The sequence below is a fragment of the Leptopilina heterotoma genome, unplaced genomic scaffold, assembly GCF_015476425.1.
Source record: "Leptopilina heterotoma isolate Lh14 unplaced genomic scaffold, ASM1547642v1 Lhet_32, whole genome shotgun sequence".
NCBI lineage: Eukaryota > Metazoa > Arthropoda > Insecta > Hymenoptera > Figitidae > Leptopilina > Leptopilina heterotoma.
Window position 1 is genome coordinate 874,455 of NW_025111017.1, and position 16,213 is coordinate 890,667.

Below are 16,213 nucleotides of genomic sequence, written 5' to 3' on the forward strand. Positions count from 1 at the left end.
TTATAGCATAGCTTGAGTTATAATCGTTTTTTCTAACGATTACTCAAAATTCTTATGATCGTCATTTAATTTATTGATCTGATACTTATCTGTTATGGAAATCATTAAAGCATCAGTGTAACTTTGTGCCGTTTGTCATTTGTTTTACCAAATTCAATACTTTCATCTTGGTAGAATTATTAGAGTATAACCTCAGATTCGTACTCAGCGACCCTAAAAACCCCCATGTAACGAGTTTCAAGCGAATTCAGTCGATTTTTAATTTTCATGTTCGCCATATTAGATCCGACATTTTGAAGTTTTGAAAGATAACCTCAGATTCGTACTCAACAACCCTAAAAACCCCGAGTAACGATTTTCAAGCGAATTCAGTCGATTTAAAATTTTTATGTCCGCCATATTGAATTCGCCATTTTGAATTTTTAAAAGCTGATAATAGATTCGTATTCAGCGACCCCAACAACCTCCGAGTAACAATTTTTAAGCGAATTCAGTCGATTTAAAATTTTTGTGTTCGCTATATTGGATCCGCCATTTTGAATTTTTAAAAACTGATACTAGATTCGTAATCAGCAACCCTAACAACCTCTGAGTAACGATTTTTAAGCGAATCCAGTAGTTTTTAAATTTTCATGTCCGCCATATTGGATCCGCCATTTTGAATTTTTAAAAACTGATACCAGATTCGTAATCAGCGACCCCAAAAACCTCCGAGTAACAATTTTTAAGCGAAATCAGTAAAAAGAAAAATGCGTGACTCAAAGACTTAAAAATCAGTTTAAAAACACAAAAAATTTATAAATGAATGTAATTAACTTGTACATTAGTTAATTTAATTTCTTTACAGTTTTGTGCAACATAACGTCCTATTAAAACACCTATTTGTATACCGACTTCATTTTTTTTAAATTACCTCTTGGCTACATTTGTCACTCTTCTGCTCTGCAAACATAGAAATAGTATAATATTTCATGTAACATTCGTAACAATTTCGAACGCAGTTTTCGATAAGATTTTTAAAACGGCAACCAACTTTTGCAGTTCAATTACAGCCACAAACTATGGCAACATCTCTACATCATTATCAGGATGTTTCAATTCATAGACCTGATTCTCCGTGCAGTCTGAGACGATCGTCACCAGAAATTCTTCAGAAAATACGTCAAGCTCTTGATGAAATAGGAGGAAGCATTTCTTTAAAATCTGAAATTGAATTTAGTGATCGGACGTACTTAATTGAAGCAATTCCACCGGACTCCAGTTTCAATTGACATAAATAAGAAAGTTTTTTAAGAAAATGTCTTTTATTATATCTATATGTTAATTTATTAAAAAAAAATTTTTAAAGTTGTTTCATTGTTTAAATTAAGATCTTTTAAATATTCTGCAATAAATTAATTACATTATTATCACACGTAAAGGTTTTATTTTGCTATATTTTTGTTAAAACTTTCTAATGCATAGAAATAAAATAAAAACTAGTTGTGTCAGAGAGACATTGACAAGTAACATTAACTATACTCTTATATAAGACTCCAACAACTCATTTGTACAAAAGTAGTGCAGGTAGTGTGATGTTACAAAACTCTCACATTTCTTTCGATGTGATCAAAATTGTAAATACAAAACAGAAATTACATATAAAAATATTTATTATAAAATAAATTTACATTTTAAAAATAAAATTACATTTTAGTCTTTTTGAGCAAACATTTAAATAAAGATTATTAACAAAACAAAAATAGATATACATATGTATTTGACCAATACCAGAAAGTAATGATAAACAAGGTTCTTTTTATTTTAATATAAATTTTAAGCCAGTCCAACTATGCCACAGGCAAGACGAGCACCAGCCGAACCTGTTTTAAGACTATCCTCAGTTCTGCCACGTCCTAAGTCATCTTCCTTTTCATGAATAACTATTGCTCTTCCTATGGCACCTCGAGCACCCATTAGAGTCAAGTAATGGTCAGTACCATCGACCTGTGCAGTTCCGTCTTCACCAACTTGGATATTCCCCAAATCGCCAACATGTCGCAATGGGTCATTTGGAGCGCCATGATGTACCTAAGAAAATCAGTAATACATAGCAGTGAGATAGATTATAAACAGTACTGATAGGCGAACTATGCCAAGGTCAACTAATTTTCTATGTAATTACTATAACTATATCGGCAAAAACTTAAAAAAAAAAAAAGGGAAAAATTAATATAATTTAGCAATTATATTAATTTATTTTAACTGATTAGATTTGCTGGAAATTTTTCGGATTTTTAAAAAATTATAGGATACACTTCGAATTTATTACTAGTGAGTTTCATAGAGGTTACTGATTGTGAAAAAAAGGCTTCAGTGTTCTCTAACCTCCACGTGGTTGGTTTTATTTAGTTGGGTTCCTAATTCTTTCCTTTAATACCAGACAAAAATTGCAGAAACTTGCAATTTAAGGGGACAACTATAGTTGCAGCGAGAAAAAATTCATAATTTTCATGTAATGCTCGATCTTGTCAAGGTCTTCATAAAAAATATGGTTTGCGATGACCACGATTAGAAGAAGCTGGTTCATCAGAAGCACAAAATTGAAACGGATTTAGTTAAAGTAGAAGATAATCTAGTACTTAATCGAAGGATTTAAAAATTTTCATTTTTAACAAAATGACAACCGCTCAAGCTCAACGTTTCAATTTTCACCAAAAAAATCTTTAGTCATCTGTAAAAATACTAATGGTGCACGACGAGACTCTGTCCTTTCATAACAAAGAAAAGATAAAAACATAATACTCTATTGCATTCATTCTTTTTCTAGCGAGATGTGGGGGATGCTTTGTAGTTCTTAGGAACTCTAGGCATGTATATTATGTTGATGATTTGCAGATTTATGTGCACTCTAGTCTTGATGAGCTGGATAAAAATATCAAACTAATTAATGAGGATGTTCAGGCCGTTTATGATTGGGCAGAATCCAATAAGCTTAAGATAAATCTCCAAAAAAGTTATTCTATGATTATTGGTTCCTCTTGGAATATTAAATGTTCGAATTTGGGTGCATGCCCTTTAATTAAAATAAATAACACTGTTATTCCTTATGTATTATCTGTTAAAAACTTGGGTATCATTTTTCGTCAAACTCTTTCCTGGGATAAACATGTTAGATTAATTTGTAGAAGTGTTTATGCAACCTTACAACAATTCAAATCAAATAGAAAAGCTCTTTCTGTTTATAATGATCTGACAGATGAACTTAATGATAAGCTTGAAAAACTCCTCAACTCATGCATAAGATTTATTTTTGACTTAAAAAGAGATGAGCACATATCTCCATACAGGAAAAGACTGGGGTGGTTGAATGTCAGAAATCGTCGATTGTTATTTATTGGATGCTTGACTTATGTAGTTCTTAATACTAAAAGACCTCTTTATTTATTTGATAAATTTACATTCAGATATGAGGTTACTTCTAGAGAACTAAGGAATCCCAATGTCCTTAGAATACCTCTTTGTCGAACTGAACAATATAAGAACTCATTTTTTGTTACTGCTGCGGATCTGTGTAATTCTCTTCCATGCTCGATAACTAGAGCGGATAGCATTGGTATTTTTAAATTAAAACTTTTTAAATATTTAATTGCCTTCGATAATTGAGTTTTATTGTTTTGTGTAGTTTCTTGTATTAATTTTATTTGATTCTGTACTTATATAATTTATATTAGAATTTATTTGCGTTAATTTGTATTCTACAGTATATGCTTGTGATAAAACAGATTCTATTGAATATCATAAGTTTCTAGGAGGTTTAGAACTGAAATGTTCAGATATAGGTGTAATCTTTATATCATGATGCTCATTGTATTAAAACTGAAGGTCTTGCGTCTTTGTTCTGTAACATGATTGCATTATAATCCTTATTACTGTGATTCTTTTGGTTTAAAATTTTTTTTTGTGATTTGCATAATTCTCTACTGTTTGTACATATATATTGTATTTGTTGTATATCAATAGTTGTTCTCATGGTTCTCCTGGGACAAAATAAAGAAATTCTAATTCTAACAATAAGTAAAAGAGGAAGTGCACGTGAACCTGTCAGCGAATTACTAATTGCCCTATATTTCTTATGGCCCTGTTTCGTAATTATTGAAATTAAGAGTTTCAATTACCTGATAAGGGTTGAAGTGCGCTCCAGCTGAAGAGCAACCTTTTGTCAAATCCCCTTTTTCATGAACATGAAATCCATGCAGACCTGGACTTAAACCTTTAATTGTCCCTGTGATTCTTACGCCATTGGGTAATTGTTCTAAATTCAATATTCCACGAGGTCCATCAACCGGATTACCATCTTCTCCCAAAGATTTTAGTTCTACAGTGGCTCTCAAACCAATAGGCTGTAAAAAATGTTTTTCATATCAACGTATTATAACATACTAGCTGCGATACCCGTCTTTGATGGGTTCTCATTACCTTTACAGTATCCCATATTAAATATAGAATGGTATTTAGCAAATTTCATTAAATCTAATTTTCTTCAAGTTTTTTAAGTTTCATTATTGCATAAAAAATAAAATTTTAAGAAAAGTAAAAAGATAATGTTTATAATTTTTGAAAAACGCTTATCGGGTGTTTTTGACAAGTCTTTAGATTATTCTCCAGGAGCTTAGTGAAACTAAAAAACTAAGCAACTCCATGGTAAGTGATCATGGAAATTTAAATTTCAATCTTGTAGCAATACTGCAAGTTTTCGACAAGGAGACATTTCGTTCCTTACAACAATCTTACAGGAAGCTTGAAGTGTAAGCTTAATGTCCTTACAAAATAAGCTCTCTGCAAGCTTTCACACAATTATTTTAAAAATGACTTTAATAATAAAATTAAATTTATTTATGAAATTACTCTGTTTATAGCAAGTAATAAAAAAATCAAAATTAAGTTTACGTCTAGTCTAAATGATTTCACATTAACGAATAAATAAGTTGATCTTATTTATTTGTCTTTTAGAAGATTCATTAGCAACCAAAGAGATAAACTATCAGTTTCTTAAATTCAAAGTTTAAAGTAATAAAAAAATGTAATAACAGATTGTTTTTTAAAACAACAATAAATTTATGTACTTCTCTTTCAACAACTCAGAAACAATGTCAGAATTAAAACATCACTATCTTTTTTTTAAACCGAAAATCTACCCTTAAATGTACAAATTCAAAGTTTAATGTAAAAAAATTTAAATAAAAGATTGTTTTTCAAAGTCGAACAATATATTTATGTACTTCTCTTTCAACAACTTAAAAACAATGTCAGAATTGTTCCATCACCCTATGTTTTTTAAGTCGAAAAAACCACTCTTAAATGTATAAATTCAAAATTTTCAGTAAAAAAATGAAATAACTGATTGTTTTTCAAAACTAAACAATAAATTTATGTACTTCTCTTACAACAACTCAAAAAGACCCCAATTATTTGTTTAAATTAAAGAAAACCATTCCTAAGAGGGTAAACTCAGATTTGATTGGAAAAAAAAATAAAAGAAATATTAACTTTTTAAACAGAAGCATATGTTTCTGTATTTTTGTTCTCACAACTAGAAAGCAGAGACTAGAAATCAAAAAACTACCCTTACATGGATAAGCTCAGACTTTAAAGGGAAACAAAATTTAAATGAGTTTTTTAAAAGAACCATGAAAGCCATAAAAACCATACATTTCTGCATTATATTTTCAAACAAGCGGTGTAATGGATTTCGATTTCTTTTATCTGCATTTTTTCCCTACCCTTTAACGCCGGGACAGACGCTTTTTTCAATCATTTTCAACGTTAATTATTTTTATTATTAGGCATGTAGGAAATTTTCGGAATAATATTTTCTTACGTATTTTTTATCGCTCTTTCAGAATCTGTTACCAAAATTGCAAAAAACAAAAATTCCAAAAAGTTATGGTATTTTATTTGCAAAAAAATGCAAATTTTTGACATTTTTGATTCTTTTTTCTCATATAACCAGTAACCAGAAAAATTCTTCACCATAAAATATCGCGTCCACAATATCCAAGCTTCAAAGTGATGGACCATACATTTAAAAATTTCAAGTTGGCGGATCCAAAATGGTGACAAAAGAATTTTTTTCACAAAATTGACACCCTGTGGACCCTTTTCTTAATTCCCTTTTATCTATATAAAAAGGAGTACCTGAATGTTTTTTGGGTCGCTGATTATGAATATGATCTCACATTTCAAAAACTCAAAATGGCATATCCAATATGGCAGCCGATACTTTAAAAAATTGATAGAATTTATTTAAAAATTGCTACTCAGAGGTTTTTGGAGTCGCTGATTACGAATATGAACTCAGATTTCAAAAATTCAAAATGGTGGATCCAATATGGCGGTCGATATTTTTGAAATTGCTACTCGGGGGTTTTTGGGGTAACTGATTACGAATATGAACTCAGACTCAAAAATTCAAAATGGCGAATTTAATATGGCTGTCGATATTTTTTAAATTGATCGGATTTATTTAAAAATTTTTACTCGGGGGTTTTTGGGGTCGCTGATTACAAATATGAACTCAGATTTCAAAAATTCAAAATGGTGGATCCAATATGGCGGTCGATATTTTTTTAATTGATCGCATTTATTTGAAAATTGTTACTCGGCGGTTTTTGGGGTCGCTGATTATGAATATGAACTTAGATTTCAAGAATTCAAAATGGCGGATCCAATATGGCTGCTATTCTATTTTAAAACTTATCAGATTTGCATGAAACTTGTTACTCGAGGGTTTTTAGGTCGCTGAAAACGGATATGAAGTCAAATTTCAAACGTTCATAATACCGAATCCAATATGGCATTCAAAATTTCTGAGAATGATTAGATTGGTTTAAAATTTTATTCGTTTTTTAGCTGGGTCATTTCGCAGGAGAGTTAAGGTTCATGTCTCAGATTTTTTTATATTTTGCTTATTAATAGTATTTTGGGTCCTTAACAACTATACCAAATTTTAATTAAATATTTTTATTATTTTTCAAGATATTTGCATTGCAAATTTCTTGACATTTTTTTTCATTTTATTATAACTCACTTATTTTTAAAAATTTATTAAATTTGTTAAGAACCTTTTTTACGGAAAAACCATTGAAGTTTAATAAAAAAAAATTGAAAATTAAAAAATATCAATTTTTGTAATTATTTATTTATAAAATTATATTTATTTTTAATGTTTAAGCATGAGCCCTATCAGATTTTGTTTTAAAAAAAATCTTATTTTAAAGTTTAAGATCTCATTAAAAACCCGTGAAATTTTTAGAATGTCATCTGTCTTTGTTTTTTAGTAATAAATTGTCAAAGTTTTAATTGCACTATCGCGCGCCGGCTCACAGTGGAATTTTTTTACAATTTACTGTTCAAAAATGACTACAGTTTTTAACCGATTTGAGTGTTTTTTGTTTTAAATTAAAGAGGACATCCCGGGAGGCCGATTTTTTAAATATAAATTGTTTATAATTTTTTATTTTAAACAAATTAATACAATTTTTTTAAAAAGGACGTTTATTTTCTTATTCCGTTACTGCACATGATCTAAATTAAGTTCAAAATAATCCAATATGTCCACCAGACAATTAATAAAACAAAATAATTTATTTCAATTGTTATAAACAATATTAATTAACAAATAGTTAACTTTGATTCCTCTTCACTAAAAAATGTTTTTCTTCACATTTACTTTTATATTTAGGTTCATTTAAAGAATATATATCCTCCTCGTTCAAAACATAACTTATTTAAATTGTTATTAACAATAAATTTAATATTTAGATAAATGCATTGTCTTTCTTTTGGTTTTTGCAGTGGGTTGTTATTTGTTTTACAGCAACATTAAATTTCATTTCCTTTAGAAACTATATAATTTCTTACTTAATTCATTTAGCTGAATGCATTGTCTATTAAAGTATTAATGGACGAGGAGGAAAGTTTACCTCCTTGTGATTTGAGTCGGACAATATAAAAATAATTTCAATGACAAAAAAACATAAAATTCTAATTATTCTCTAAAATTAAGACCGCCATTTAAGGTTCGCTATTTTAAACGTTTGTAATTTGACTTTATATTCGTTTTCAGCGACCCTAAAAACCCCCGAGTAAAAAGTTCCATGAAAATCCGATAAGTTTTGAAAAAATTAACCGCCATATTGGATCCACTATTTTGAATTTTTAAAATCTGACTTCAGATCCGTAATTAGCGACCCCAAAAACCCCTGAGTAGCAATTTTCAAATAAATCCGATCAATTAAAAAAATTTTCAACCGCCATATTGGATCCGCCATTTTGAATTTTTGAAATCTGAGTTCATATTCTAATCAGCGACCCAAAAAACATTCAGGTACTCCTTTTTATATAGATAAAAGGAGAATTAAAAAAAGCGTCCACAGGGTGTCAATTTTATGAAAAAAAATTCTTTTGTCGCCATTTTGGATCCTCCATCTTGAAATTTTTAAATGTATGGTCCATCACTTTGAAGCTTGTATATTGTGGACGCGATATTTTATGGCGAAGAATTTTTCTGGTTACTGGTTATATGAAAAAAAAATCATTTTTGAATCAAAAATGTCAAAAATTTGCATTTTTTCCACATAAGTGGCCATAACTTTTTGGAATTTTTGTTTTTTGCAATTTTGGTGACAGATTCTGAAAGAGCGATAAAAAATACGTAAGAAAATGTTATTCCCGGCGTTAAATGGTTAAAACAAAGTGAAGATGAAATTTTTTTTTCAATTTCTGTCTGAAAAATCTGAGTTTTACCACGTTAAGGGTAGTTTTTTTCAAATTTTAACAAAAACTCATGTTAATGTTTTAATTCTGACGCTGATTTTGAGTTTTTAAAACAAGAATACAGAAATGTATGCTTTCTTTAAAAAATTAATCTTTTTCTGATTTTTTTTCTTGTTAAGGGTAGTTTTTTTAATTTTAACAAAAACAAGGAGTGATATTTATTTTTAATTCTGACATTATTTTCGAGTTATTGAAAAAGAAATATATAAATTTATTGTTCTGTTTAAAAAAATGTATTATCTCATATTTTTACTTTAACGTTTTTGTTCGCACATTTAAGGGTCGTTTTTTAATTTAACAAAACAAAGGGAGATGGAGAAATTCCAACATTGTTTCTGAGTTGTTTTAAGAGAAGTAAATCAATTTATTGTTCTCTTTAAAACACAATCTGTCATTCAAATTTTTCTACTTATTTAAAATTTGAATTCGAACATTTAAGGGTAGTTTTTTCGATTTAAAAATTAGAAGGTGACATTGTTTCTAAGTTGCTGAAAGAGAAGTACATAAATTTATTGTTCTGTTGAAAAAAACAATCTGTTATTGCATTCTTTATTATTTTAAACTTTGAATTTAAGGGTAGTTTTTAGATTTAAGAAAACAAAGGGTAATGGACAATTCTGACTTCATATTCGCTTTCAGCGGGCAAAATACTATATAATATGAGTATAAAACATGAACATTGTTTGCAATAATTTATAAAAATTTAATTTTGTATTATTATTTGTCCGGTGGTTATGATAGACTTATTTAGAATTTTAGATTGATTTCGATCATGTATTATGGAAAAATAAAAAAATAAACAATTATTCTTAACATTTGGAGCATTTAGAAAATAAATTCAAGTTTTAAAATAAATAACGTATTTCGTAATCACCTTTTCTTTAATTTTTTTGCAAGTATTTAAAAAAAATTTTAAACGTTATATCAAAAAGTGCAATACCTAATTATTAATAAAAAAAAGAAATTTATTTACCTTCACCTTAATAGAACCTGTGATAATTAAAATTCTACAACAGGTTCCTTTAAAACACAACGTCTTCTAAGAACAAAATGTCTTTCTGCTTTGTTAGGATGTCTCGCATTAAGTTATTTGTAAAAAAATTAATTCCCGAGTACATTTATGTCAAAGAAAATTATAGCATCCTGTTGTTATTAAACACAAGTTCGACAAGTAAGAGGAATGGCAGCTTCTGTACGTCCGTCATATTTCTTTTAAATGACTCATCATTTTCAATGATTGACAGAAAGTTTATCAAGGTAAAATTGATTTGCGTACCTATAGTCTAAAATTTTGTTAAATGCTTTAGTAAGTTATCTTAAAGTAATCAACTGAAATAAACTGAACATAATAAAAAAATAATACATAAATATTATGACATATGATGAATAAGCATTTAATTGGAAGTTTATCTTTTAAATTTTGTTTCTCAGCGAAAGAATGAAAATTTAATTATTGACAAGCCTTCATTTAAATTAAAAAATTATTTTAAAAATCACATATTTTAGCTTTTTTATATTGTTGTAGTCTTTTCAAGTTCCAAATATGTATATATATTCTTCCAAATTTCTATTAAATTCATTAGTATTAGTCGAAAATTCAAGAACTTATGTTTATAAATTTTTCTTAAAATTTAGGAACTTAAATTTGTTATTTTTATGAGACAAATATACTCCCACACAGCACCGAAACTCACTAATCTTTGCAAGTAAATTTTTCGAAAGTTTGCAAGTAAATCTTTAATAAATTTTTAGGAAAGTTTCGGTGCTGTATGGGCTTTTATTTAACTAAAATAAATTTTATTTTGTTTAAATAAAATTTTTTTCTAGTTAATAAGAATGAAATAGGCTTCGCATATTAAATATTGCAAAAAATAGGAAACTGAAACTTTTTTTTGAAGTGAAAAAATTTATAAAAATAGTACTCCTTTATAATATAATATTTACATGCATTATTCACAAAGGTCAATAAAAAAAATTGTTTATATTTGTCACATGCAACTTAGAGACTAGAAACTGATTGTTCAAAAAATGCTATATTTTATAGTTTAAAAGTTATAGGTATTTATGGAACAAAATAATATTTTATAGTACCTTTAATTAAGATATTGAAAAAAATTATTTGTCAATTTATTAATTAAACATTTTTAATAAGTAAATAAACAATAGGATTGTTTTTTAGAGCAAATTCTTTATTTATTTGTGCAGTCGACTAAATTCAAGTTCAATGTTAATGTTGACACCATATTGACAGATCGAAAGTGTGGTTATGTATTGAGAAATATTATATACAGAATACAGTTTTTATTTTAAAAAATTTTTTGGCAATTGCGATATTGTTTAGATTTTCAAAATCATGTGTAAGTGTATAATAATGTTTGTCATTAGAATATTTTAAGTGTCAATAAATTAAAATAATTATTAATAGAATAATAAATTCTTATGAAACATCTATTTATTATATATATCAGATAAAAAGATTAGTCTTAGTAATAAATTAATAGCTTTCAATTAAACTATAAAATATTATTTTCTATTTTACAACTGAAAATTAGTACACAACAGATTTTTAAACAAAAAAATATGAAATAATTATTAAAACATTATTTAAAAATTAATTAACATATAAACAACGATATATATTTTCTGTTTCTGACAATAATTTCTTTTTAAATAACTTAATTCTTCAAGAACTATCATAAAATTATTACTAAGAAATTATTTAATGAATAATTTTACTTCAAAATTTTTAAAATTAATTAGATTTCAAAAGAGTTGTGTTTAAAATTTGCATAAATCGATGAATTTCAAAGGCTTCAATATGAAATTTTTAAAAATTTCAATTTTTAATGAATTTAAATAGAAATTTTAGGAACAGCTGATTACAGAAATTCAATTATTTTCAAAAATTTATAAACATTCTCGTTAAAATTTCAATTACTTTTATAAATAATACTTCTTCTCCGAAATTCAATTATTTTCAAAAAATTTAATAAAATTCTTGTCAAAATTTCAATTATTTTCGTAAAATATAACATTCCTTATAGAAATTACAATTTTACTGTCAAAAATATTTGTAAAAATCTTCGAAACAATTCAATTATTTTCTTAAAAAATAAAATTCTTCGAAGCAATTCAATTATTTAAGAAACTTTAATTAAATTCTTCCCAAGAATTCAATTTTTTCAAAAATAAAACTTTTCACAATAATTCAATTACTTAAAAAAAAATTTAATAATATTCTTCGTCAGATTTCAATTATTTTCAATTTTTAATGAAATTTTGTCGATGGAATTTAATTATTTTCAAAATGTTATAAAAAATTTTGAGAAATTCAATTATTAAAAAAATTTGAATAAAATTCTTCACAAGAAATTAATTAATATCATAAATAATAATATTTTTCTCCGGAATTCAATTATTTTCACAAATGAAATTCTTCACAGGAATTTAATTCTTTAAAAAATTTTTTTATAAAATTCTTTGCAAGAATTAAATTAATTTTATAAATAACAATATTTATAGCAGAGTTTCAATTATTTTTTATGTACAATTTTACATAAACTGATAGAAAATTGCATTTATTCTTTATAATTTTTTTAAAATTAGCCGAAAGAATTCAATTATTTTTAAAACTTTTTATAAATTTCTTTAAAAAAATTCAATTTTAATATTCAATTATTTAATACATTATTTATCTTTGTATTTCACTTAAAATTTTAGATTATAATTGAATATTAAAAGCATCATAGCGTGAATTTTTATAAATATGTGAATTTTGAAAAGGGTTCAAAGATAGAATATAACAATTTTTTTTGTAAGTTGTTTAATTTCAGAAGGTTTGGATTTGAAATCCTTAATTCCTGTAGAAAAATAATATTGATTAAGTATTTATTTAAAAAAGAAGTTATTGATGTTGTCGAATAATTTTACACTTAATGAAATTCGTAAATATAAATGTAATAGAATATTTCTTTGAGTATCTAATAATTTTTGGAGTGAATCGGTATATTCTTCAGGGTCAGGGAGAAAGTCAAAATTTTTTCTGTAAATCAGGGAATAGTCAGGGAAAAACAAAATTAAATTTTCGTGGCAACCCTGATTGTGTTAAATATAATACCGTTTAGAAATTACAGTCGTTCAAAAGATGAGTGGTTACCTTGGGATACCCCTTTCCCTGCAATTTCTTTTGCAATTGCATATTTGAACTGTATACGAGAAAACTGTAAACGAATTAATTTAGAAATTAATTCTAATATCGTTAAACTATACCTTTAAACTGAATACTCATCAACTGCATGCAGTCAAATTCTCAGCATTGACATAATGTAAACAATGAAATTCACATTGCTGAGAACACTTTAATGATGTTTGAATTTATTTCTAAATTAATTCTTTATAGTTCTTTCGTATGCAGTTTAACAGTATGCAATTAAATGTCAAATAATTTTTTAAATAAAATATAAATTTAATTTGTATACAGATTTTCCGTATGAAGTTTAATGGTATACATATATACATTTTAAATGTATGTAGTTTACAAGTTATATTAAAAAAATTTTATTTGAAATTTAGCCTGTATACACCTTTATCTTGTTTATGCAAAATAAATTTTGTTTATGCAGTTTTCGTGTAGGTAGTTTAACTTACTATTGTAGGCAACAGCAACCGACCCTTTGTTAAAATATTAATATTTCATATTAAATAGAACATGAAGGTTATAGTTATAAGCATGCAGTGAGCTCACAGTAATCTTACAAGACCACTGTAAGCTTACATTGTTAGATTGCAGTAAGCTTACACAGCAAGGTTGGGGTAAGCTTACACTGTAAATTTTCAATAATGTTACAGTGTAAGCTTACTAAATGAGCCTCAGAGGAAAGAATACAATAATCTCACATGTAAACTTACGTTGACCTGAAGTGTTGCAGTACAGTGATAATTGTATCTTTTGACTAAAATGAACCTACATAAACTAAGTTTCTTCAACTAGATATTACTCTAAATCATTCTCGATATATTTGATACGTATTAAAATTATTATTTTTAATAGAAAATAAAACTGATGAAACTTATTTTATTTCTTAAGCACAAGTCAATAATATGTTGAAACTTTAATATTTTTAATAATTAATTTTGCGCAACTTCAATTTTGCTTCTTGAATATAACAAAATTTCAGAAGAAAGTTTTTTTTTAAAAATTAAATTAAAAGAGGAATTTAACTGCAATCGAAATAATTAATTCATTTAAATATATTTACATTATTATAGAAGGAATATAATAAATACATACAAACAGATAAGGTTCCATATAAACTTCGTATAGATTACTCCTTACACCTCGTAAACCAGGTAAACTTCTGATGAAAACAGTCCTATCATTTATGGGAGCAGTATTCACTTTATCAGTAGTTCCTCCATTTGATCCCAAAATTAAACTTGCAGCAGTGAGAGTAATGGCCAATAACCACATAATGGTATCAGCTTTCTTCAGTAAAGAGAAAATAATTATACCAAAATTATCAAAAAGTTAAAAATACCCAATTTTATAAATAATGTTTAATGTATTATTAATTATGTTAAATACAAAGTTATTATAATCTTTAATATTTAAAATAATTAATTTATTAAAAATGTGTAAATATTTATCAAAGTTTCTGTTGAAATAGACATGTAATAATAAAGAAATTTCAAAAAAATTCTACATCTACTTTATTTTTAAGATTTTTAGTTTTAAAAATTAATTGTTAAGCGAAATAAAATTGATTAAAAGTTGTTCTTAAAAAAATTGATTTTTTAGTAATTCTTATGATTGTGAATGAAACGCACCAAATTCACTTGTAATTAAAAGAAATTTCTTTCTATAACCGAAACTAATGATGAAGATTTATGTTACGTCATTAAAAAAGAACTGCGGTGACCAGAGGTTCGAACTACGTATAAATACTCTGAAAGGATCTTTGGAGACCTTGATGATCGATGAGCAAGCACCTTCTTTACAATAATTACCTTCTTTTCAAAAATTGTACATTTGCCGAAATGCAGAATAGATATGAAAAAATTTGGCGCTACCAATGTCACTGGAATTGAGTTCTATGATAGTTTAACTTAGGTGTACAAATCTCTACTTATCTAAAGTAATATATAACAGATACAATTATTTGCACGAGTTACGAAGGTGCACATGCATTTGTACCTGTATGGAATAAGTGAAAGCAAAGGGGCAGACGTACCCTAAGGCAACGTGACCATGCCTAAGGCAGATGAAGTCTTTCATATTATGTAAATACTGAAATTATGATTGTTCTCTCAAAATTAAAATGCATGTAAAAAAAGTACAAATTTTTTAATATTTAAATTACAAATATATTCTTCTGAAAAAACATTAATGTTAATAAAATATTTATTCAAATTGAAATTAATGACGTACATAAGCGAGAAGTATGAGAAATGAGCAATATTGAGAAAGACATTATTCTATTGTTCTTTTCTCTTATCTCATCTAATCCCATTTCATATGTTACTATTCACCAATCGAATAATGTATTTTTGAAATATTAATTTGCTAAAATATTATTTTCATATTATTAATATTTCTATAAATAAAATTATTTGCGAATTTTGTTTGATTAAAATTAAATAATTTGAATAAAATAATAAGCTAAACTAAAATATAGTTTTACTAGAGTAAATGCACTAGTATTGAACGTTTAAGGATTAGTTTAAATTAATAAAATATGACCTCCAGATGAATATACTAAAGCATAAAATAATTTATCTAAGCTGTTATAAACAAAATTCGTTAACAAATAGTTAATTTTGGTTCCTCTTCATCAAAAAATTTTGTTCTTTTATATTTATATTTTACTTTAGGTTCATTCAATTAGTATATATCTTCATTTGGTAAATAAGTAACTTATTTAAATTGTTATGAACAATAATAGATAATTAACTTTAGTTTCTCTGCACCAAACAAAATTTGTTTCCATAATTACTTTTTAATTTAGGTTCATTTAAAAAATATATGTTTAAACAAAAGTGAACATATAAAACTTTTTGTTGAATAATTCTAAACAATGCAATATATATTTACATTAAATTTTACATTTATTATGTTCTTAACCCTTTGAGGGGCACATTATTCATACGGACGGATTTTCTTTACATCTCATGACTTAATATTTTTGGGGTCGCAGATTACGAATTTGAAGTTAGTTTTTAAACATTCAAAATGGTGGTTCCAATATGGCGGACATTTTTTTTAATTAATCGACTTCGCTTGAAAATGTTTACACGGGGGTTTCTGGGGTCGCTGATTACGAATCTGATGTTAGTTTTTAAAAATTCAAAATGGCAGTTCCAATATGGCGGACATTTTTTTTTAATTAATCGGCTTCGC

General features: G+C 26.5%; 1 protein-coding gene across 1 annotated transcript; it reads right to left on the reverse strand.

The window, feature by feature from the left end:
* Positions 1-1,634: 1,634 nt before the first annotated feature.
* LOC122504797 (superoxide dismutase [Cu-Zn] 5-like) lies at positions 1,635-14,802 on the reverse strand. The gene is made up of 4 exons (XM_043616046.1): positions 14,644-14,802; positions 14,108-14,302; positions 4,158-4,382; positions 1,635-2,070 (listed from the first exon to the last, which is right to left on the reverse strand). The coding sequence occupies exons 2-4, from the start codon at positions 14,285-14,287 to the stop codon at positions 1,816-1,818; spliced, it is 660 nt and encodes a 219-aa protein (XP_043471981.1). The 5' UTR covers positions 14,288-14,302; positions 14,644-14,802; the 3' UTR covers positions 1,635-1,815.
* Positions 14,803-16,213: the final 1,411 nt, after the last annotated feature.